The sequence below is a fragment of the Hemicordylus capensis genome, chromosome 5, assembly GCF_027244095.1.
Source record: "Hemicordylus capensis ecotype Gifberg chromosome 5, rHemCap1.1.pri, whole genome shotgun sequence".
Classification (NCBI taxonomy): domain Eukaryota; kingdom Metazoa; phylum Chordata; class Lepidosauria; order Squamata; family Cordylidae; genus Hemicordylus; species Hemicordylus capensis.
This window is the reverse complement of record NC_069661.1, coordinates 257,474,443-257,498,877: the sequence shown is the minus strand read 5'-3', so window position 1 is coordinate 257,498,877 and position 24,435 is coordinate 257,474,443. Positions and strand designations below refer to the sequence as shown.

The 24,435-nt window shown below is 46.8% G+C and overlaps 2 protein-coding genes across 14 annotated transcripts in view; one reads left to right on the top strand and one right to left on the bottom strand.

Moving 5' to 3' along the window:
- The first annotated feature begins 2,026 nt into the window (after window positions 1-2,026).
- LOC128328027 (outer dense fiber protein 3-like) overlaps window positions 2,027-24,435 on the top strand; it is a 50,838-nt gene continuing 28,429 nt past the window's right edge. The window contains exons 1-7 of one of the 12 annotated variants that reach the window (XM_053257541.1): window positions 2,027-2,183; window positions 2,667-2,939; window positions 5,413-5,520; window positions 8,065-8,151; window positions 15,151-15,311; window positions 17,757-17,860; window positions 19,479-19,608. In XM_053257541.1, coding sequence (XP_053113516.1) covers window positions 2,714-2,939; window positions 5,413-5,520; window positions 8,065-8,151; window positions 15,151-15,311; window positions 17,757-17,860; window positions 19,479-19,608 — 816 coding nt within the window. In that variant the 5' untranslated portion in view covers window positions 2,027-2,183; window positions 2,667-2,713. Of the gene's footprint in view, window positions 2,184-2,666; window positions 2,940-5,412; window positions 5,552-7,926; window positions 7,977-8,064; window positions 8,152-9,026; window positions 9,087-15,150; window positions 15,312-17,756; window positions 17,861-19,478; window positions 19,609-24,044; window positions 24,117-24,435 lie in introns of those variants that run through there. The other 11 variants (XM_053257540.1, XM_053257543.1, XM_053257542.1 and 8 more) reach the window with 11 other exon arrangements.
- LOC128328029 (C-type lectin domain family 4 member F-like) overlaps window positions 20,410-24,435 on the bottom strand; it is a 90,110-nt gene continuing 86,084 nt past the window's right edge. The window contains exon 4 of one of the 2 annotated variants that reach the window (XM_053257556.1): window positions 20,410-22,639. In XM_053257556.1, the coding sequence (XP_053113531.1) occupies window positions 22,525-22,639 (115 nt within the window). In that variant the 3' untranslated portion in view covers window positions 20,410-22,524. Of the gene's footprint in view, window positions 22,640-22,676; window positions 22,840-24,435 lie in introns of those variants that run through there. The other variant, XM_053257555.1, reaches the window with a different exon arrangement.

Genomic DNA, 24,435 nt, shown 5'->3' with positions numbered 1-24,435 from the left:
TTAGATTCTCTGGTAGAAAATGAGAGAATCCACTCTTAGCTACCTACCAGTTCATAAGAATACCAGTTCTCTCTTATTCCCCATGACAACTAAGTTTCCTCAATAGCCTTTGGTGAGGGCATTTGTCACAAGCTTTGGAATGTGCAGAGTAAAATGCCTCTGGGTTGTCCTATCCACATACTTGCCAACCTGTTCTAATTTTTATCTCAATAAATTACATTATTTGCATAGCATTAGTTGTACAAATTGAGTGCATGAGATTTAGCCTCACCAGCTGCAGGGTTCCCTGGGCCACACAGAGGTCCATTGTGCAGGTGTGGCAGCCTCCAAAATAGCCACTGCGCTGGAGGGGGAAGGCTGGAATGGGCTGAAGAGCCGGCCGAATGGTGGCAAGGAGGCCGTGCGGGGAGGGGTAACCCCCACAGATCATCCCCGGGAAACCTTTTGGAAGTCCCCCGGAGGGGGTAAGTGATACAAAAAAAGGTAGTGTTTTCCCCCGCAAACCCCCAGTGAGGTTCGGTCCTAAATTGGACTGGGGGTGGTTCGGTTTGACCCCGAAGGGTTGGACCGAACTCGTTCAACGTCGAACATGCTATTTGTACACCACTAGTGATTATATCTCTGTAAACTATCTTAACTATGAGTTACATTATTTGCATAGCATTACAGATTGTGTGCATGTGATTTAGTTACCACTCTGTTTTGCCTGACTGTTATTCAGGTAAAGTTGTGCTGGTAACAGACTGAACTTATTACCTCTGTGCCATCTACAGCAGCAAGAATGAATGAATGAATGAATGAATGAATAGATAGATAGATAGATAGATAGATAGATAGATAGATATGGTCTCTGGGGTAACCCGGAGAGACCATATTCATTCATTGATTCATTCATTTTTATTTTAGTTGTCAAATTTGTACACCTCCCCAAACCTTCATCTCTGGGTGTTTAACAACAACACAAAACAAGTTAAAACATACACAAAAATCTTAAAACAATGCAGGCAATCTAAAAATTAAAAACAGATTAAAACTTAAAAATTTAAAAAGCTGAAAAAGCTTGGCTGAAGAGCTGGTTTTTCAAGTGCTTTTAAAAAAAAATCAGAGATGGAGAGGATCGTATTTCAGTAAGGGGTGCATTCCACAGTCTCAGGGCAGCAACCGAGAAGGCCCATCCCTGTGTGGCCACCAGCCGAGTTGACGGCAACTGGAGATGGACCTCTCCAGACAACCTCAGTGGGCGGTAGGGGTCATAACAAAGAAGACATTCTCTTAAATACCCAGGGCCCAAGCCCTTTAGGGCTATTATGCCTATTTTAAAACACTTGCACTGGCTGTTGATATGTTTCCAGGCAAAATACAAAGTGCTGGTTATTACCTTTAAAGCCCTGAATGGCTTGGGCAGGGCTACCTTATAGAGTGCCTTCTTCTGTATGTTCCCCATTGCACGTTGAGGTCATCTGGAGAGGTCCGCCTCCAGTTACCACCGGTACATTTGGTGGCGACTCGGAACCGGGCCTTTTCTGTAGCAGCTCCTGGCCTATGGAATGCACTCCCAGCAGATATCTGCAGTTTAGGCTCACTGTCGGCCTTTAAGAGAGCCCTAAAAACTTACTTGTTTGGCCTGACCTTCCAAGGTTTTAAAATTGTTTTTAAAAGTATTTTAATTGGTTTTAAATGGTTTTGAGTTGTTTTTAAGTTGCTTTTATATTGTTTTGAGCACTGTGTTTTAAATGGTGTTTGTTTTTGTGTCTTTTTAAACATGTTGTACACCGCCCAGAGCCTTCGGATGGGGCGGTTTATAAATGTAAGAAAGAAAGAGAGAGAGTAAGTAAGTGCAGGCAGCCGAGTGGAATAGCCTGTCCCATTTTGTCCAACAGTTGACACGGGGTGGCTGCCTCCCAGCACGCCCTCCTCTGTGCCATCACAATCCATGCCTGCCTTTCAGCAGAGCTGTGGTGGTGACTGTGAATGGTGGGCAGTGACCAGAGGCAGCCAATCAGCATGCAGCTTGAGCCACAGGGCTGCTTGCTGGCTGGGCTACATGGAAAGAGGATGAGGCACTCAGAAGCAATGGTAGACACCAAGGAACAGTAGTGCAGGAGTCAAATGGCACAGAGACTCAGAAGGGGAGCAAGGGATGGTAGCCTGGAAACCCTAAGAGGACAAAACTCAAGCAGAAGGTACAGAAGGAGGTCAACTTAAAGTGAGAGGAAGACATCCGTCCTGGACCCCTGTGCTGAAGCAGGCTGTCCTGTGTTTGGGGGTGGGGGGCGGTTGCTCAGACAGTCTACAGATATGTAGCCTCAGTGCACAATTATATCACTTAAAATAATATTTGATAGCTGACAGCTGCTTCTCTTTTTCTGCTTTTTCTCATTTATGGATGATTCTGATTTTTCTCATCAAGTTTGCCTTGCTTTCCTTTGTAGCTCTCCTCTGAAGCATTCTGGGCTCATTGTCCTCCAGCCTGACCTGGGCTGCATAATGTCTTGCTCATCTTTAGCCCTGAATTGCCGGAGTAACCACTGGTGATTGCGTAGGAGCCACCCAATTCTTGTGCTTCTTGCTGCCCTTCAGTGGGTGGGTCGCTGTGTACAGGCACAAACTTCAGAATAAGCAAAAACGGCTAAGGCTGAATTGGTCTCTTGCTATCTCATTTTCAGCTTCATTGCTAGCCTTTCCTCTTCTTCTTCTTCTTCCTCTTCAAGGCATGGCTCCCAAAGCTCCCAAAGGTCCCAAAGCAGGCAAGAAAGGCAAGAAAGGCAAGAAAGGGAAAAAAGGAGCCAAGAAGAAAGTCATCAAGCGTGCCCCAGAAGTTTCCGCAAAAGAATATTTTGGTAAAACCTTGGAAAAGATTCCTGTTAAAGCCAGGTGGAGAGCAATTGGAATCATGGGAGCTGTGTGTCTTGCCGTCTTTATCACCATGATCATTTTATGTAAGTTCCTCTCCACATGTAATGTGCCCCTCTCCTGAAGCTGTCATCAAATAAGCTGTGCTACCTGCTTTCTCCTGCTGCACATAGGTATCCAACAGTGCCACAGTGAGGGCAGAGAGGGCCCGTGTTCGTTCATTAAAAGTGTCCCTCCCCCACCTTGCTGCCACTTCTGCTACCACTGTCGTGCTCACCCCCTCCCCTTGCTGCCGCTTGCCAGGGCTTCTGGCCATCATTTTTGGAAGGGCAGTATAGAAATCGAACAAATAAATAATAAATAAACAAATAATATCATTGGAGCTGTAACCAGGGGTCCTTTCATTCCCAATCACCATGAAGCCAAATAGCTAATTTCCCCTCTGATATAAATGTAGAGCATTCTGTGTTTCTGTCTAGAGCATTCCTGTTTCCTTCTGTGCGGCACTGGATGGTCTTGTTTCCCTAGTGCCTAGAGGACAGGGTTTGAGAGAGAGACGCTTGCTTTGCATACTTTGATAAGGTCCCAAGTTCAGCCACTGGCATATCTAGCTAAGAGGTTTTCATGCAGAAGAATTGGAAACAGACCCTCCCTGACAGAGCCACTCTCTGACAGATAAGGGAGCCCTAGATTGGAAAAACCAATGATCCCACTTGGTATAATTATAGCAGCTTCATATCAACTTCTGTGCCGGGTAAATTGATGGAAAGCATACCATTGTCAAACTTCTAGATGAACAGGCCTTGCTGAAGGAGAACCAGCATGGCTTCTGCAAGGACAAGTCTTCCCTCACTAACCTTTTGGAGTTCTTTAAGAGTGTCAACAGGCATGTGGGTAAAGGGGATTCAGTTGACATAGTATACCTGGAATTCCAAAAAGCTTTTGACAAAGTTCCCCACCAAAGGCTCTTGAGTAAACTTAGCAGTCATGGGATACGTGGACAGGTTCATGTGCAGATTTGCAACTCGTTGAAGGGCAGGAAATAGAGGGTAGGAATAAATGGACAGTTCTCTAAATGGAGGGAAGGAAGAAGTGGGGGTCCCCCAGGTATCTGTACTGGGACCAGTGAATGAATGATCTAGAATTTGGGTAAGCAGAGAAGTGGCCAAATTTGCATATGACACTAAATTATTTAGAGTAGTGAAAACCAAAACAGATTGTGAGGAGCTTCAAAAGGATCTCTCCAGACCAGTTGTGTGGGTGACAAATGGCAAATGCAGTTCAATGTTAGCAAGCGTAAAGTGATGCATACTGGGGCAAAAATCTCAACTTCACATATACACTGATGGGATCTGAGCTGTCGGTGACTGACCAGGAGAGGGATCTTGAGGTTGTGTGGACAGCTCATTAAAAGTGTCAACTCATCTGCAAAAAAGGCAAAATCCATGCTAGGAATGGAATCATCAGGAAGGGGATTGAAAATAAAACTCATCATAATCTAATCTAATCTAATCTAATATAACATTATATTATATTATATTATATTATATTATATTATATTATATTATATTATATTATATTATATTAAGTAAAGTGTGCCCTCGAGTCAGTGTTGGCTCTTGATGACCACAGAGCCCTGTGGTTGTCTTTTGTAGAATACAGGAAGGGTTGACCATTGCCATCTCCCATGCAGTATGAGATGATTCCTTCCATCGTCTTCCTATATCGCTGCTGCCCGATATAGGTGTTTCCCATAGTCTGGAAAACATACCAGCAGGGATTTGAACCGGCAACCTCTGGCTTGCTAGTCAAGTCATTCCCCCGCTGCCCCATTAGGTCGCTCAATATTATAATGCCCTTATAAAAATATTTGGTGCAGCCACATTGGGAGTACTACATACAGTTCTAGCCACCGTATCTTAAGAAGGACATTGTAGAATGAAGCAAGGCTCCAGTATCTGGGGCTTTTTAGTTTGGAAAAGTGGTGACCATGGGGAGACATGATAAAGGTGTATAAAACTATGCATGGAGAAGAGAGAGTGGACAGAGAGAAATCCCCCCCTCTCTCACAACACTAGAACCAGGGGTCATCCCATGAAACTGATGGCCAGGAAATTAAGGACCAACAAGAGGAAGTCCTTTTTCACCCAACGCATCCTTAATTGATGCCATGGGATGTGGTAGTGGCCACTAGCATGGATGGCATTAAAAGGGACTTAGAAAAATTCATGGAGGACAGGAGTATCGGTGGCTACTAGTTTGTTGGCTATAAGCCACTTCCAACCTACGAGGCAAGATGCCTCAAAGTACCAGTTGCAGGGGAGTAACTGCAGGAGAGAGGTATGCCCTCATCCACCTCTTGCCTGTGGGCTTCCTAGAGGCATCTGGTGGGCCACTGTGGAAAACAGGATGCTGGACTCGATGGGCCTCCTTGGGCCTGATCTAGCAGGGCTGCGCTTGTTCTTATATGTTTATGGGTGTGTATATCATCAGTTATTTAGCACTAGATTTAGAAAAGAGGCTGAAAATATTAACATCTACATTATCTTTAAAATTTAGATATCATTGATGCCTCAGAAGACTTTGCAGACAGGGAACTGAAAATGAGAGGGGTTAGGAGAACCATTGCATTTGCAATAGATCGCCGTGAGCTACACAAAGCAACGCGTAAGTGGAAGGTCACGTAGGATCATTCTTGGTGAGCACAGAAATGGAGCCCCACTATCAAATGGCAGAAGGCAGGTTTGGCTCCAGGTCTTTGTGTTGCTGAGATGAGGTGCCATCGATTGACCCTGTGGGGGGCAGCCCTACCTTTACGGCAGGGCTGAATGGGAATATGGGTCAACAAGCACTTCCTCTAGAAACCTTGCCTCTCCTCTGATGCCTGCTGCATGGGCTCCTGTCCTTCCAGTAGCCAGACTCTACTCACTGCATGACCATTTCTCCTCCCCCCACACCTTTACTTTCCCTCCTTCCTCCACCAGCCCTCCAACCTTTCTTTCTACCCAGTGCTCAGAATGCACCAGGAAGTCATTTCTCTCCTCCTTCCCCCCTTTCCATTTCCTGCTCTCACCAACTCTTTTTCTAGTGGGAAGGGCGGTGCCAGGAATCACCACCATCCATTGGGACCATCTGGTGGTGATTGCCTCTTTCTTTCCTGCTCTCATTTCTGGTTGAGAAGGGAGAAACGAGGATGGAGTCCACACTGGTCACCGTGCCCTACACTCTGTGGTTTGAAAAGTCAGGGAGAGTGGGGAGGAAGCAGTCATGGCCAAATGGATTTGAGCAGTCATGCATCAAGGGGCTGGAGGCCTTGTGAGGCAGAAGCAGAGGCAGTGGCTGTGTGCCACTACTTGGCCAAGAGCTGTTCCAATAGCAGCAGGGGGCAGCAGTGGCCACTCCTCTGCCTTTCTAGGTGGTTGCTTTATCTCGCCCCTGGCAGAAGAGAAAAAGAGAGAACCTCCCAAAGGTACAGCAGAGAGGTCTACAGGTGTGGTGCAATTCCAGCAAGCAGCTGCATTGGGGTGGGCCCTGACCTCAAAGGGAGAGTGGAGCTAACTTTAGAGATAGCAATAGGATTGGGCTCTCCACTCCCCTATCCTTGCCCTATTGCGGGAACTCACAGCAATTTGGATTATCCCTTGGGTTAGAGCACTATCACAGTCCCAAGGCTGATCCCTGCTTCTCCTAAAGTAAAGTTGTGCCATCGAGTTGGTGTTGACTCCTGGCGAACACAGAGCCCTCTGGCTGTCTTTGGTAGAATACAGGAGGGGTTGATCATGGCCATCTCCCATGCAGTATGAGATGATGCCTTTCAGCATCTTCCTAGATCTCTGCTGCCCGAGAAAGGTGTGTTTCCCATAGTCTGGGAAACATACCACCCCAAATGATGCCAAGGCACCCACTGGAAGCATCACCCCTCCAGCCATTCATCCTTTAAAGATGGCACACTGTCCCTAGGTTGGAGAGAAATCCCAGCCAAAGCTCCTTGAGCCGTAAAGCCTTCCGTGCAACCCCCCATCAGACTAAACAGGTGCCTTGGGGTGCTCATCACACTCTCCTTGTGTTCCTTCAACCTCCACAGTCCCTGCCATGGTGCAGGGGATAACCTGCCACTGATCCTGTAAACATGAAGATATGGGTGAGGATGCCAACCCCTAACCACTCCCCCCCAACCCAAAATTCTACACCTGGAAGCAGGAGAATGCTTGGGAGAATTATTCTCCAATTCAAATTTCAGAGAATATTTGGTATATTTGGAAACATACCCATGCACACATATGCTGCATGGGTATGTTTCTGCTTGCATTGTGTGCATGTAGGTTGTGCACATATTTTTGTATTTATGTTTGTGTGTGTGTGTGTGTGTTGTGCACATGTGCTTTTTCAAACTCATTCCATGCAACTCCCAAACCACCACAACTTCTCACCCAGAGTGTTCCCCACTCCTGTCCGTTCCATACCCTCACTTTCTCTGAGAAGCAACTCACAGATCCGTTAGGCTGCTCCCCCTGCAACTGTCAGCGTACAGGCAAACATGTCAGCAATCCAGCTTTATCTTCAAAACAGCCATGCTCTATAACTTTGCCAGCACTTGCTAGCCATAATCTTTAATGGGAAAGGAAAACCTTACTAAGGAAGGTTACTTTTTGAACCACTGCTCAAAACCATCAAATCAATAAACGGCTTCCTTCCCAGACAACTGTGAACAGGAATCAGATACACCAGTAACTTTCACCAAATTGAATGAACCTTTTGATACACTGGTCTAAAAATTGGTCCAAAAGGATCGGTTTTTAGCACGATCTTGCTGTATCTGGGACAGTTGAAGTCTATGCTGCTTCGGGAGGGGGGGGCGTGGAACAGATAATTCTAAAGATTTGAAAAGGAGAACACTGGAGTGAGGTGGATTTAGAAACATTGCAAAACAACTGGAAAACCTCTTTCTCTCCTTCTCTGATTTTATTTTCTGCCTTCTGTGTTGCTGAGCAGAGGAGCAGGAGGCCTGGTTGCTGCTGGTGCCACACTGAACCGTTGCTTGCTTTTACTTATATATCATTCTCTTTTTAGATTATACTGATTTGCAGCCATGGGGAGGGGGCACCACTCTGTGGGACAGAAAGGTGTGTGACACAAATGTTTGAATTATTAAATACAAGCATTAATATAATGGTAGGGGAGTGAGGAAACTAATTCTGTGAATGCTTCTAGCCCCAGAAGTAGCCGAACTCATGAAAAAGGTGCCAGAATACAGGGAAGAATTTGATGTTGAATTCGCAAGCTTGAGAAAAGAGTACAGTAAGCATCTCTCTCTCTCTCTCCCCACCCCCTGCTTTCTTTCTCACCCTCTGCACTTTCCTCCTGAGGCTTGCTTTCCCCCTCCACCAAATGGATTCTACTTGTAACCACTTTTGTGCCCAAGATGTCTCATGCTAGATCTCTGGCATGAGAGATCCACCCAGATAAGGCCGGTCTAGAAGTGCTCCAGCATGCCTCCCCCACCTCCCAGCCCCCACAAATCCTGACACTGTTTATCCCTCCCCCACCCAGCAGGGGGATAAACAGTTCCAGGCTTGCATCTCCTTCAAGCTTTCCCTTTGGACAGGGAGGAGAACACACTTTCCACGGAGGCAGACCCAAATGCTTAGAGGCAAGAGAGGAGCATCCACATGGATGGGAAAAAAGCCCCTCCTCACCGACTCCTCACGAGGCCTCTGTGGCACATACTCTTGGAGCACACATAGAAACAGTTGGAGTGAGTCGGTCTCCTCTTTCCCTGACCTCAGTGGGGATTGGGAGGTCCAACCTTGCTAAATGGGCAACAGTCTTGGTGACGTTCCAAGGGACACAATGAACACTTTGAAGGGAATGAGATCCAGAGCTTGCAGTGATACAAGACAGAAAAGAGGGGACACTGATGCAGCCATTCCTGGGGCAAATACAAATGCACGTGCAGAAGGCATGGTCCCCACTCCAGTAACCTTCCTCCTCCAGGAGTTCCTCTTCTTCATCAGACTCTCTCTTTTGCTCCTTCAGGGATTCCTTAAGGATCCTCAACAGGGGATCAGGGAAAATATGGATCTCAAGGGTTGAGGCAGCATTCCTGTTGACACTTATGCTTTATATCAATGCATAAAAATATTTCTCACAGGGGCTTTTGGACTCATCTTCATTCACCAGATGAAGTCTTCACCATATCAAAGAACAAGGAAGATGGTGCATTATTTGAAAAAGTGAATATATTTTCTTCCCATTAGGACTGACTTTTTGCACCTGGATGTTCTCAGTCTTACCTTATAACACTTCCCATGGAGGAGAAATAAGTCATAGGAAATGCTAAGCTTATTCACATGATTGTGCAGGTGATAGGCGGGTGGGAGGGAAGGCTGCGCAGAACTTACCTTTCTTGGAGTGGCTGCACTCCAAGACAATCCGCACTGCTCCAAGCAGCGCAGATCTCCGGAGGTCAGGACATGCATCCTGGCCTCCAGATATCCCACAATGCACCGTGCAATGAGCACGGTGCATTGCAGGATACCCCTATGAAATGGGTGCTGTAGGCACCTATCCTGTGTTTGCTTGGGCTGCATGCAGCCCAGGCATACACACGACCCCAGCACTGGGTTTAAGGGCACACCCATTAAAAGTCAGGCTACCAGCAAGGGCAGCGCCGGGACTGGGCTTGATCCCAGAGGTGCATATGGGCAGCCAAACCAGGCTGGGTTTTCTGCTCGTGTGCATAGCCTTACCCTCTGCTTCCAAAAGCGAAAAAATCAGGCAATCCTAAGCAACATGACCAGAGATTTTGGACAAAGTGCTCAAAGCAAAATGGAGCACCTGGCCAAAGGACAATCCTTCCTTCAGCCTTCAACCAAGTGTTATCTATCTGACTTAGAAACACCTATATATACCAAAAAAAAGTTCAATACTGTATGTTAAGAACATAAGAACAGCCCTGCTGGACCTTGTGCCTGATCCAGCAGGGCTGTTCTTATGTTCTTATCATTAAAGGAGTCCCCAACTTACACATACCAAGATGCACATATGAAGAAGTTGTCACTCCTGGGAACTATATGCATTCCACATTATGAACATCCAACTACATGAACGTTTGGAACACAATTCATTTGTTAGTTGGGTACTTCCTGTACTAGAGATTACCATGGAGATACTGAAAGTCCCATTAATGGATGTTCCAGTGATGGCTCTGACATAAAATGTTGTCATAGCTATGGATGGAGAAGGTGAACTGAAAGATTTATGTGGCAAGAGGGTGGAAGGAACACTCTACAGAGGACTGGAGGCTTCAGCAGTAATAGCAGGAGAAAGGGCATGCCCACAACTTCTGCCTGTAGGCTTCCAGTGGCATCTGGTGGGCCACTGTGTGAAAAAGGATGCTGAACTAGATGGGCCTCCTTGGGCCCATCCAGCAGGGCTGTCCTTATGTTCTTAGGAACATAGAAACACAGGAAGCTGCCATATGCTGAGTCAGACCATTGGTCTATCTAGCTCAGTATTGTCTTCACAGACTGGCAGCGGCTTCTCCAAGGTTGCAGGCAGGAATATCTCTCAGCCCCATCTTGGAGATGCTGCCGGGGAGGGAACTTGGAACCTAGATGCTCTTCCCAGAGCAGCTCCATCCCCTGAGGGGAATCTCTTCCAGTGCTCACACTTTTAGTCTCCCATTCACATGCAACCAGGGTGGACCCTGCTTAGCTAAGGGGACAAGTCCTGCTTGCTACCACAAGACCAGCTCTCTTCTGTGTTCTTATGCTATGTTCTTCAGAGTCACAGTCACCAATTCCATTTTTGTCAGGGCGATCCTCTTACATGGTTAAGGAATTAGCCAGGGTGGAGCCTGCATCCAAAGTATTAAAGATTTCTTAAGAAATTGGCCTTTTTTCATTGACCTTTCCTTTAATGCAGTCCACTGAGAGTCATCAGTGAGGGTAACTAATTTGGTGCTCAGGAGGGCTATCTGGCTGAGAAATGGAGAGATGGATTGGACTCAAAAGCTAGGCTAGGAAGCTTCCACTGGATTTATTCCAAGCTGCTGGGTGAATTTCCTGATGGAGTCTTCTTAAAGAAAAAGGAGAAAAAGAAAACTCTCCTTAGAAGAGAAGAAACCTTCCTGCCCACTGTCACAGCCCAGCCCCGACCAGCCCCGTGATCTATCAAACTTCACCGCTACCACCAAGTCGAATGCTTCTCCTCAGCTGTCTGTGTCTACTTCACCGTCCCTCAGACTATTGTCTCCAACACAAAAGATGGGTAGGGTATTAAGGCCTCTAAGCATGGGGTGGGGAAGACATTTGAATTCAGAAGTGAAGTTTTGCTTAGAAAATATAGTTCAATTAAAAACAGTAGGTTTTTAGAAATGATTGATTGATTGATTAAGTGCCGTCAAGTCATTGTCGACTCTTAGAGACCACATAGATAGATACTCTCCAGGATGATCTGTCTTCAACTTGACCTTTAAGGTCTCTCAGTGGTGCATTCATTGCTCTCGTGATCGAGTCCATCCACTTTGCTGCTGGTCGTCCTCTTCTTCTCTTTCCTTCCACTTTCCCCAGCATTATGGACTTCTCAAGGGAGCTGGGTCTTCTCATAATGTGTCCAAATTATGTTAGTTTGAGTCTGGTCATTTGTGCCTCGAGTGAAAATTCTGGATTGATTTGTTCTAAGATCCATTGGTTTGTTTTCCTGGCTGTCCATGGTATCCTCAAAAGTCTTCTCCAGCACCAAAGTTCAGAAGCGTCAATACTTTTTCTGTCTGGCTTCTTCAAAGTCCAGCTTTCACATCCATAGAGTGTCACAGGAAAAACCACTGTCTGAACGATTCTAATCTTTGTAGGTATAGACACGTCACGGCATCCAAATATCCTTTCCAAGGGCTTCATTGCAACCCTACCAAGTGCTAGTCTGCTGCATATTTCTTGATTGCTGGATCCTTTACTGTTCATGGTCAATCCTAAAAGGCAGAAGCGATCCACCACTTCAGTGTCTTCATTATCAATTCTGAGGCTGGTTGCTGTACCCGTTGTCATTAGTTTAGTCTTCTTTACATTTAGTTGTAAAACCACACTCATCTTCTTCCAATCCAGCTTCTTTCAGTATATGTTCAGCATATATGTTGAAGAAATAAAGAGAAAGTAGACAGCCTTGTCTTAATCCTGTGCCGATCTGGAACCAGTCTGTTTCACCATGTTCCATCTGGACTATGGCTTCTTATCCTGTGTATAGATTGTCCTGTGTATATCTCACACAGGGCATACTGGGGCTTCTGGGGGCCACACGGCCCCCGAGCTCCCCAGCCCCCGCCAGCTCCGTCACTGAGCCAGCAATCGTGTGGGAAGCCAATACAGCCACCCAGGGCTTTTGCAGGGATCGTCTGCAGGGAGAGCGAGCTTAGCCCGCTCTCCCCACAGTTTCAGCAAAAGTGGGTCTCACGGATCATGAGACCCACCTCTGTGTCTGTCCTTTTCCCTGAAGAAAATACTCCTCTTAAAATGCACTGGGGTACAGTCATTATAGCTGTGTGAAACTGTGGAGGTCTATATGGGTTCAGCCCACTTGACCCCACTCAGCTCTAAACAAAGTGCCATCTGGGGAGGCCAAAGTGGGTCAAAGCAAAGGACACAAGGCTGAACCCTTTGGCCCCATGAAGCTTTGCTTTCAGCCCCCTGCGCTTCACATCTGCACATCTGGAAGAGGCTTTTCAGGATTTCAGTCAGGTATCTCCCACAGCCATGCTTAGAGATGCCTCCAGGGATTGATCTGGGGGTGTTCTGCATGAAGATCATGTGCTCTGCCACTGAGTCAGAGAGCCCCATCTTCCTCCAGTGCTTCCAAAGAGAAAGTTTTTCCTCTTCCACCTTCTGCATTAGATCCTACTCTCTCAACAACACATTGCCCCAGAAAGAAGCTTATGCTATTGTCTCATGGCTTTCAGGAACTCAGACTTCCCTCTCTGACCACTTCTGCATATTTTGACTTGGATAGGAACATAGGAAGCTGCCATATACCAAGTCAGTCCATTGGTCTATCTAGCTCAGCATTGTCTACACAGACTAGCAGTGGCTTCTCCAAGATTGCTAGCAGGAATCTCTCTCAGCGCTATCTTGGAGATGCTGCTAGAGAGGGAACTTGGAACCTCAGGTGCTCTTCCCAGAGTGGCTCCATCCCCTGAGGCAAATGTCTTGCAGTGTTCACACTTCTAGTCTCCCATTCATATGCAATTAGGGCAGACCCTGCTTAGCTAAGGGTACAGGTCATGCTTGCTTGCTTCCACAAGACCAGCTCTCCTCTCTTCCAAATCCAACATGTCCAGATCTAAACTTCTCATTCTTTCTCTCCAGAGTACCTTTCTTCAATTGATGTTCTCTGCAACAGCAACATTCACCCTACTGACCAGGTCTACAACCTTGGCGTGGTTCCTCCCTTTCTTTTTCTCTCCAGGTTCAGCTCCTGCCAAGTCAGGTCAGGTCTTCAAGGTCAAAACTGTGAAAATGCACCTTTACATCCCCTCAGGGTGTGCTGAGAGGATGAAGTACACTACCCACAAATAGAGTATTGAATGCAATCACCTCAAGCTTGCGTTTTTTGCCTTGTTCTTTCAGTGCACAGAAGTGCACACTCCTTTAGTCTTGTAGCACTACAAGAACAGCATCCTGGATATTCCTGAGGAATTCTGTGGTTTCCCAGGGCTCCATGGTTCCAGTAAGGATCCCAAATCTCTGGGCAGATGCCTTCCCAGGGGATTGGGATCCTAGAATGGATGCAGTAGCCTTTATCTTATCTTCTTCCTCCTTCTCCACCACCTCCTCCTCCTCCTCCTCCTCACCACCACCACCACTACGTCCACCACCAGGTAAGTTCCGTGGGAAGAGGAAGGGGTCACCTGCAGCTGCAGTGGCAGTTAAAGGCTACTGTTGAGGTAGTAGTAGTAGTTCTTTTATTGCAGCCATAGGCCAAACAGAAGCAGAAATGACAATAACACAGGCATTCAGAATTACAATAAATAAAGTAAATATAACAGTACATATACAAATAAAACTAAAGCTACCATAAAATCAAACCTATAGAAGACCGTGGCGGGATGTCTGTCTCATCGACCCATAAATAAATTTGGCTACCACTTTGGTGACTTCATCGTTAGTATCAGCTAAACAATAGTTAAGATAAAAGGAATCGGGCCTACAAGCAAATTGCTCTAGTAATGGATGCAGTAATTCACTCCTAGAGTCCCAATAGAGGGAGCAATATAGTAGAATATGAGTGACTGTTTCCAAGCTGCCCTCCCCATATGGACACAACCCCAAAACAGGGGGTGCTTTAGAGAACTTCCTTTGAAGCAAAGCCAAAGGAAGTACATTCAGCCTAGCCCTAGCAAAGGCTGGCCTAAATTTAACAAAGTGAAGAGTGGTTAGATATCTAGCAGCCTGTTTCCCTACTGCTGAGGTAATTGTGAGCTGGGCCAGTACTTCAGAGAAGTTTTCTCTTAGCTCTGAAAGAGTCCAAAAGTTCTGAACTGGTAACAGTCATAATCTAAACCCCTTAATTCTGAACCAGTGATTGCTGGAACATCTCCAAAGTGCCTGCAGCCACAACCAGGAACATAGCATGAGGTTGGAGGTAGCAGTGGGGATTTCTGGGCAAGAGTCATTGCTGTCCGAGGCTGTGGGGCAAGATGCACATTCCGGGGGGGGGGGGCAGAGTTGAAAGAGGCATTGTCCTAGTGAATTCTCCTCGAAACAGACAGTTAAGTAACCATTCTGGAGCAAGGCAGGATTATGAGAATCACCTGCCTGTGTGAACCCCCATGCTTAAGAAGCAGGGGTGTAAGGACTGCAAACACCGATTTTAGCTGCAAGGGTGCAGCATTATTTAGGATGGTGGCTCCTGAGGCTTATCTATGGAAACGTATTAAGGTAATGATTAGCATACTCCAAAACCTGCCTGTTCTTGGAGGAGCCCAAGACATATATCTCCGGGAGAGGGCTGTGAAAGAGTCTCATCTGAAACCTTGGAGAACTGCTATCAGTCAGTGTAGATGACACGGAGATCACTGGACCAGTGGTGGTCTGACTCAGTAGAAGGCAGCTTCCTATATTTCTGTGACCATGCCTCCTATGTTCCTCTGAGGCAAGTTAGGCTGAAAGAGAGAGAGAGATTGACTCTCCCAAAATGTCTCAATAGGAGGTGAGCAGGGATTTGAACACAGGTCTCACCAGTACAAAACCAATACAGGACCTGCTGCCTCACCACACCCCTCTCTTTGCACTTCCTCCTTTTCAGTGCATGCATGGATGAGAGGTCTGAAATCTTCTGAGAACTGGCAGCTTTTCGGCAGGAGCCTCTACTACATTTCAAAAAGCGAAAAGACCTGGCACGATGCCAAGAAGTTCTGTGCATCCAAAGCTGTCCACTTGACCTCTATCCTCAGTGACAAAGAACAGGTTTGATATATTGATATTTCCCGCCCCCACCCCCTCCTTCTCCTGTATTTAGAGCTTCTCAGTAGCCTGCATCAATCATTATGAAAATGGGGCACAGAATACAAGGTTCAAGGGAACTAGAACATTCCAGTCCCCTCGGCTCCATGCTGCCCATGTGCTCCGTAGTTATGCCATTCCATGCTATGCCCAGCAGGGTTGAGCCTCTCTCACCAGGAGGCTTTGCACACGGGACTTCTGCCCTGAATCTCCTTCGGGAGAGAGTGTGTGCATTCACACACCAGTCAAACATACCCTGAAGTTCCTTCAAGATCCTTGGACCCACTCCACACACAAGTTGGGATTTGTGATGCGAATTCTAGCTTATCTCGAGGTATTTTCGGATTTTTAAAATGCTAGTTTTAAGCTACTTTTTCTGAAAATGCCAGAGCAAACAGGGAGAGGCACTGATGTAGAATCATTAGCATGATAAGAGGCATGATCTCTTCAGAAATGCAGATCTTTCTCTGCAAGGAACTCTCCCCCACTCCCACCAACTGGCTAGGAAGGAAAACACTGATGCCTGCCATCACTGATGCCTGCTGTTTTCGTTTTGAAAACGAAAGCCAAGAGCAGAGAGGAGGGGCTGCTTCCCTCAATGCCATGAGTGTCCTTCGAAGTGGCTTTGCTCAACATTTACCCCGAAGCCTGAAGCCAAGTGCGAATAACCTCCAGAGAGCTGTCAGTGCCAGAGGCTGGATACACTGCCCAGTTTGTATTGATGGATGGATTCATCACCTTTCTATACTGCCGACCTCCTCATATCACAACTGTGCAGGGATAACTAACACAGTGCTGCACACTCTCTTGCACTGATATTTTCCTGACCCCACTTGTTCGTTTGAGGGCTGTACTGCCATTTTTAAATGACATGAAAATATCGACAACATATATAGTTTTATTTTCCATTCCAAACTGACAGAAACACCTAATGATGTTAATTTGTGTAATTTTGTTTGCATGTATAACTATCTGCCTGAGGGGCAAAAGTTGTGGGTGAGCACTCAGTGCAAAAAGCTCCTGGCTCTCAGGGAACAAGATTGGTCCCTTGAAGCCAAAGTGGCTGACCTAGAGACGCTCAGGGAGGCAGAGAGGGATGTGGATGAGGGCCTGTGAGGGCTTGGCTGCAGCTGGCTCTCAGTATAACCATCCGCTGCCACCAAAAAGGCTTTTGAGCCTGTGTGTCTGCGTAGGCTTGCAGTCACGGAAGCCTCTCTCACTTAAAAGCAAGACCAAAACTTAGTAGTATGCCAAAAAGGGCAGGTAGGTGTCTGGTGGGACTAAGATAACTGACAGATGCCAATAAAATATAGTTAAAACAAGAAGAGGTTTCCTTGCATTAAAAGGTTTCAAAAATGCAAAAACAGTACAGGAACAATAGCTGAACAATTAGGTTGGCAAGAGTACACAAAATACAGAACACAAAGAGTGAACTTGCTAGCCTTCTCTGCCAAGGCCTAACAGGTTAGAGAGCAGGATCAGCTCTCTCACTGCTACCTTCCCTAGGAGATTTTGCCTGATCCAACTTCTGTATGAGGCAAAATCTCCTAGGGAAGGCTTGTGGACTAGCCTTCTGGCTCTCACAACACACCACAGTAATCACCCTCATAGAACATTTCTCTCTCAACACTAGGGGTGTGCAAGAATGGTTCGTTGCAGAACCAGTTCGCCTCGAACTAGGCCGGTTCGTAGGTTCTATCGTGGACTGAACCAAACCAGGCCCAGTTGGGGGGAACCAGTTCTGCAATAATAAGGGGCAGCTGGGCAGGGGCAGTGCAAGAGGGAAAAGGTTCTTTACCTGGCCAGTGCTCTGCCAGCACCACTGCTCGCCACCACTTGCCCTCCTGGCATGACCCTAAGCATACTCCCCACTCCTTTACCAAGCCACCTGCCAGGTAAAATACTTTTTGTCTCTCTTGCCACCCCCTCCCAGCAACTTTTTAGCTTTAGCAGAGTGCCCCAGCCCTCACTGGATTTCCCTTAACAAGTTCGATCAAATGTACCAGACTGGCAGTCGGTTTGACTGAACTGGTTCAGAGCAACGCAGTTTGGTTCAAATTGATTCAAATTTGAACCGAACCACATTTTTTGGTTTGTGCATACCCTTAGTCAAAACACCATCTTCCTCTCCAGCCACAACCCCCCTCCTTGGCTGTTACACTCTCCCTTAAATTCTGTTCTGAAGGGATACATTGTCCCTCAAGCAGTCAGAATCTTCTGTCTCTGCCTGGAGACAACCATTGGCAACCAATAGCAACCTTTATAACTTTCCCTCCAGAATTCTGCAACTAGATAAGCTGTTAGGCAGTGCTGGGGAGGAATCAGCTGTCATGGTACACTTTGGCACCAAAGATGTTTGGAGCTAATCTGACCTCCTGTCATGCGAGGCTGTTGTGCCTCTTTTTGCAGAGATTCATCACCTCGCAGCTCAAGCGCCCTGCCTGGATTGGCCTTACAGATGAAAATGAGGAAGGCATGTGGGAATGGACAGATGGCTCCCGGTTCACTACACAGTGAGTCTGCAAAGAAGCAGTCCAGGCAGAAAGGCATTCCTGTGTGATATCAGCCCAAGTCTAGGGCAGAACTTGACAGCTCAACCCTCTGGCAGTCTTTGTCCCCAAGTTCCCAGGCTTCAAGCTAAAGTCAAGTTGCCTTACAGAAGTTGCTGTAGGCTCTCATAGACACAAAGACTGCATTCACATGTAATGCGGAACAGTGAGTCCAATGGACCCACGGTTCTGCTCCCTCTCTCTCCCCCCGCTCCCCTGTCCGAATTTGGACGTCATGGAGAACTCTCTCTGTGCAGTCTTGCTGACTGCAGAGAGGAGGGGGAACTGACTGCCGGGGCTTCCTTCTTGACTGAAGGACAGCCCTGGCAGCCAATAGCAGCCAGAGTGAGGAAGAAGTTTCCTCCCTCTAGCTCCAGTTGCAGAACAGGCAGACTCCAGTACCACGTTAGGATACAATTCTGCCACTGCTAAACAGGAGCTCCAGGAGGCAAACCTCACTACAAACCGAAGGTACAAATCGGAGTCTAGGGAGGGAAACCATGGATCCATTTTTTTGCCATAACTGTAGTTGCCTGCATTCAGACATATACAAATTGAAACTGGGGGACCCTTCACCTCTGGTTTCATGTTACATGTGAATGCAGCCAATATGGAGTGCATCCCATGCCATACACCTTCCTGGTCCAAGGTAGGGAGGATTGGCCTTACGGAGGAAAATGAGGAAGGCCTGTGGAAATGGACAGATGGATCCAGGTTCACCACATAATGAGGGAAGGGAGCAGATCTCCAACCAGCTCTGTCTCTTCCATGGTCTCACACAAGGAATGGAGGCCAATGAGTCCTGCACAGTAGTGGCTCCCAGATTGGTGTCTCCACCAAGGAGGATTCACAGCTGCATCCCCTCCGCAGGGTTGCAAGGATCTGACCTAGAAGGAGCATCTGTGCTCACTCGTCACTGCATCGTTTCCAAAGCTCCCCACAAGATGTGCCTTATCTTGGATACCCATAAGGGTTAAAGGACATCTCACAGGTCAGCCTCTCTTAGCTGGGAGAGGCAATGTGTTGGGCTGCTAAAGGTGGCAGAATACGGGCTGGGGGAGACAGATAGTCCAATTGGAAAGAAAAATGAGTTCATTGCTCCCCTGCCGTGCTTGTATCTACTGCTTCCTGGGATTCGTATTATTATTTTAGGAGGGGTTGGTCAAAAATTAAAGCTGGGCTACAAGTTCTCAGCTGGAGCAAAGCTGCCCATGGCTCACCCTTTTTTTGTGGTGGTTTTTCAGCAGTGGTGACCCTCCTCTGGGCCACTAGCTGCTGGTTATTTTCCTAGAAGTCCCCTGACATTTATACGACTTGCTGGTGTGTCGCCATTCCCAGAGGACTCATGGAAGTAAAAATGGCAGCCTCTAATAGCAATACCATTGAGAGTAAGATTGTCCTTCTACTTCACTCCTCAGTTCCCCAAAAAGCCACCCCAGAGTCACCAGCTATTAAGGTGCTGGTGAAATGTGGGGGCAATTCGGCTCAAGACTCACTGACTTCCATTTCCACTTCATTCTGCTATGTGAGTAGACTAAGCCACTCTCTGCCTTCACTGCCTAACGCAAGCCTTTTCTCGTAGGTACTGGTCTGAAGGCAAACCCAGCAACCTGGAGCAGAATGGAAGGATGGAACGAGACTGTGCTGTCATTATACCTTCAGCTGGTGTGGATAACTGGAGTGATGTCAGTTGTGATAAACTAAATGGATGGGTGTGTAAGGAGAACCTAGAGCCTGATGATTGATAAAGACTTGCAAATCCTGAAGCAAAACTAGAGGGGTTTTTTTTTTCCCCAGTGTGGGAAACCCACTTGCAGGGAGAAAATGAGGACCTCCAAAGTCCTTCAAACACCATTTGTCATCCCCTGAAACCAAGAGAGATGGGCAAGCAGACACAGTCAATAGGCTATGGACCCATTTGTACTAAGCAATGGACCTGTGGGAAGGCTTGCCATTTTGACAAAGCAATTCTCTTGTGAAGACCAAACTCTGGGACAGGGAAACATTCAGCAGATGTAGTATTTTTCTTACACTGTTATTTCCTTCAGGAGAAGCTGCTCCTGTGGAACCTTTGCCTGGTCTCTTAAAGGAAGAGAACCCAAGCCCTGGATAGGAAGGGGAAGCTCTGCTGCAGGGGTGGCAGGAGCTCAGCTACTTAGCATCTCCACCTCTTCTAGGGTTGCTGCCATGGTGCTACTATCCCACTTCCATTTGTCACTCCTGGCAATTTTCCCAAGGAAGTGAAAGGAAAAGAAGGGAAACCATCTTAGTGACTATAGGATGGACTTCCCAAACATGTCTAGAATCAGAACTCGTTGCACATATAAATTTTTACCTATACAAGTATCAGAGAAAAGTTACAAGATAATGGTATGTTCTGTGCAGCCCATACAAGAGAAGAGTATAACTTAAGCCCAGTTTGGATGTTATTCCAAAGATGCTAGATATGATATATTGATTGATTGATTGATTGATTGATTGATTGATTAAATGCCGTCAAGTCGATTCAACTCTTAGTGACCACATAGATTTATTTATTTGTATTTATTGCTAAATTTATATACCGCCTTTCATTAAAACAATCCCAAGGTGGTTTACAGCAAAATTTAAAAACAAGATTGTAAAAATGACACAATTAAAATATTAAGCTAAAAATATAAAACAAATCTGATTTAAAAATTTAAAACAGAAGCACAAAAACAAAACAAGATTCTCTTCAGGATAGATTCTCTCCAGGATGATCTGTCTTCTACTTGGCCTTGAAGGTCTCTCAGTGGTGCATTCATTGCTGTCGTGATCGAGTCCATCCACCTTGCTGCTGATTGTCCGCTTCTTCTCTTTCCTTCCACTTTTCCCAGCATTATGGACTTTCCAAGGGGGCTGCGTCTTCGCATAATGTTTCCAAAGTATGATAGTTTGAGCCTGGTCATTTGTGCCTCGAGTGAAGATTCTGGATTGATTTGTTCTATGATCAATTTGTTTGTTTTTCTTGGCTGTCCATGATATCCTCAAAAGTCTTCTCCAGCACAGAAGTTTTTCTATCCGGCTTCTTCAAAGTCCAGCTTTCGCATCCATAGAGTGTCGGGGGAAACCATTGTCCACACAATGCTTATCTTTGTAGACATGAATAGTGTCAAAAGCAGGGCCAGATGTCCCTCCCTGCCCTATCACTCACCCCCAACAGTATACCATTCATGGTTCCAGGGGTGTTTGAAGAGATGAATGTCATATACAGGATGGTGGTGGGCACTTCCATGAATGCCACAGCCTCCCAGTCACAGGGTATTGTGCTATTGTGTGGATATGGATGATCCACCATCATGGGTATGGCTGGGACATTTTTTCTTTCTTTCAGTATGGTTAATTTACAGGTGTTATTTATAGATAGTTTAAATGTTAATGTTATAGAGGTGGGGGTGGGGGCAATCCCATCTCAGACACACTGACTGTGTACCCAAGTCCCTCGGGAATTTTTCCCAGCTTTCAATTTTTACGAAGTCAGCTGTTCTTTCCAGATTCTTATGTGAATATGAATCTTGGACTTAGAGATGCTGCTTAAAATGGTTCTGTGTCTAAGCTATCTTGAATATTTACATTGTTTTATTTTTCTCTGCATGTGTCTGATTTCCTCTGCCCTATAAAGTTTTCCCTTTTCCCACATCCTAATAGGATTTCCTTTTTGATTTGGACCAATTTGGGTTGCAATCCAAGGATCCTTTGTCTCTCTTTCCCAAACTGCTTTCTCTTACTGCATGCTAAGGGTATGCATGGAACTGATTCCGGCAGTTTGGTTCAAATTCAAACTGGGCCACTGGTCTGCAAGCCAGTTTGAGTCGATCTAGCCACTAGTTCAGTTTGAAGGTTGAACCGGGCCAAACCAGTTTGGCTTCAGTTCAATTCAGTACAAGGGATATTCTGTCTGTTTGTTTGTTTGTCTGATTATACATTTATATCCCACTTTTCCTCCAAGGAGCTCAGAGGGGTGTACATGCTTATTTTTATCCTCACGACAACCCTGTGAGGTAGGTTAGGCTGAGAGATACATGGCTGGCCCAGAGTCACCCAGTGAGTTTCATGGCTGAATGTGGATTCAAACTTGAGTCTTCCTGGCAAGCAACGAGGGGAACACTGCCTTTAAAATACTTCTAATGGCAGCCAGGGGGGCAGCAAGAGGGCACCTTACCACCTGTACCAGCAGTGGCAGCAGTGGATCCTCTTCACTCCAGACCAGGTCCAGTGCAACTCAGTTCAGGCCTCCACACATGCGTAGAGGCCATTTGTATGGCCTCCAAACATGTGCCGTGGCCCAAACCAGGCCTCGCTGGAGTCGCTGCTGCCACCACCGGTGGTGGTAGGATGCCCTCTCACTCCCCCCCACCCACCGGCCGCCATTAGAACTATTTTAAAGGCCATGTTCTCCACTTTGCTTTTAAAGGGGAAGCCTCACCAGATTCCCCTGTACAAACATACCCCTCTAACCACCGAACCAGTTCCAAACCAAACGGTTCGGCTCAAACTCGGACTAGCATCCCGTTTTTGGGGGGGGGGGCACACCCCTACTGCATGCTTAGGTCATGAGAAAGGAAGGAGAGGACTGGCTCAGTTCACTGCATGGTGATGAAGGCATCTCAGCGATGGGTCCCCTTTGGTGTTTCCAACCCCATGGCTGGGGGCAGGTATAGGTCATGAGATGGCAGAGGCCCCGATCTGCAACTGCCACATTGGACAGTTTGCAGCAGAGATCTGTAGAAATAAAATATGACAGACAGACAAACCAACAAACAAGCAATCAACCTTAATTCCATGATTCTTCTGAATGTTCCTGTTGTGTGTACAGGCTACTTTTTAACCATAACAATTTCCTGAACAATATCAAGTATGCAGGCATCATCCAGGAAATCTGTGCATCCCACCACTCCAAAGGACAATCCAGAGGTCTGATCCTGGAAAAAAGAAGCAAATCACTAAGATGGAATCTCCCAAAAGGGCCAAGAGGAAAACAGAACGACAGAAAGAAATTTCTATAAGAAAACCAAAACTGTCAAAATGTAGAAAATACTTCCAGGAGGAACTGAAGGGTTAAGGGAGCATTGGAATCAGGCATATGGACTGTTTGCCCCACGACCATTGGAAACATACAATGGCTCCAGAAGCCCATTTTGGAATCCCTCTACCCCTTGCCCTCTGGCTGGAAGGCGAGTGCCTCCACATGGCTACCAATCAGTCTAGGGGCCAGGCACCAATGATGGAGGGAGGGTGACAGAGGACTGCAATACAGTATGTGCTGTGTGGATTGGGTTTCTACTGGTTTGTAAATGCAGGAGTTCTAAGAGGTGGTCCTAATAATTTGAGTAGCTGCCATCTTTTTTCAGGATGATGGATGGCTAAAAAGATGCTACCTTCTGGGGTCCCACAGGAATCTGTTCTATATTTGGTTTGCATTATACTGTAAGCACAAAAGTTACTGGTGGGGGGGGGAGCACTGTCTCACACAGATGTTGAAGGGCTGAACCTGAAAAGCAAAGTAAGCAAGAAGGAAAGCAAAGGGAGCGGGGAGGGAGGGAGGGACATTAAAACCAGTTGGAAAAGAGGTCTGCAGCAGGGAGAAACATTTGCAGGGACTTTGAAACACGGGGCTAGTTTTCGTTTTCAGTTGTTCTCCGTGGGAATAACAGTAACCTTCTCAGGTTCTCATGGATGCTTGTTCATCCTATGGCAGTGGCTATCTGACTTTTTATTAGCTCTGATTCACGGGAAAAATGACTGACAACTGGATGTAGCACAGAGAAGATGGCACCTTGGCAGCCAGTAAGACCACAGAGGGCAACTATTCTTTATCCAAAGAAGCATGGGTGGACATTGGTATCTGTCAGCAGAGGGCTGAAAAACTCACTTGAGATGATGGAAATAGGAAAAAGAGCATCTCAAAACCTTTGGCCTGTGGTGCAAAGGGCACCTTTCTCTGGAAGGCAAAGTGTGACCTCTGGGCAGGGGTGGGTTCACCCCTCTCCTGCAGAGGAACTGCAGCTGTGGGAGGGCTCCCTTGGCCAATTTTCCCCTCCTCCAGCCAGACAGCAGCATGAGGTCACAAAGGGCAGCCTCTCTTCTGGCAGGCAGCAGCATCACCACCACCACCAGCATGGGGGCCCAGGGATCAGTCTCTCTCTCACACTGAGGCAGGCCAAAGCAAGAGCACGTGGGCACCATCTTTCTCGCTGAGGTAGGGTCTCTAATGTCCTGTTGAGCCACTCTGCAGATAGATAAACTTGCAAAGTGACTGACAAAAACACCAAATAACATCTGCATGCTATTCTCTGGCAGACCAGCTGTCAACAGCAGTTGGTCCGAAGGGGAGTGGCACCAAAGATTGCTCCTCTCTCTCCCACCCTCCCCTGCCCGAGAGCTGCACTGCCTGCAAGCTGGCCCTTCTTCAGGCAGAGCTGATAGATGGCCAGCCTGCATGCAGCACAGCTCTTGGGGCAGAGAGAGAGAGAGAGAGAGAGAGAGAGAGAGAGAGAGAGAGAGAGAGAGGAGCACGT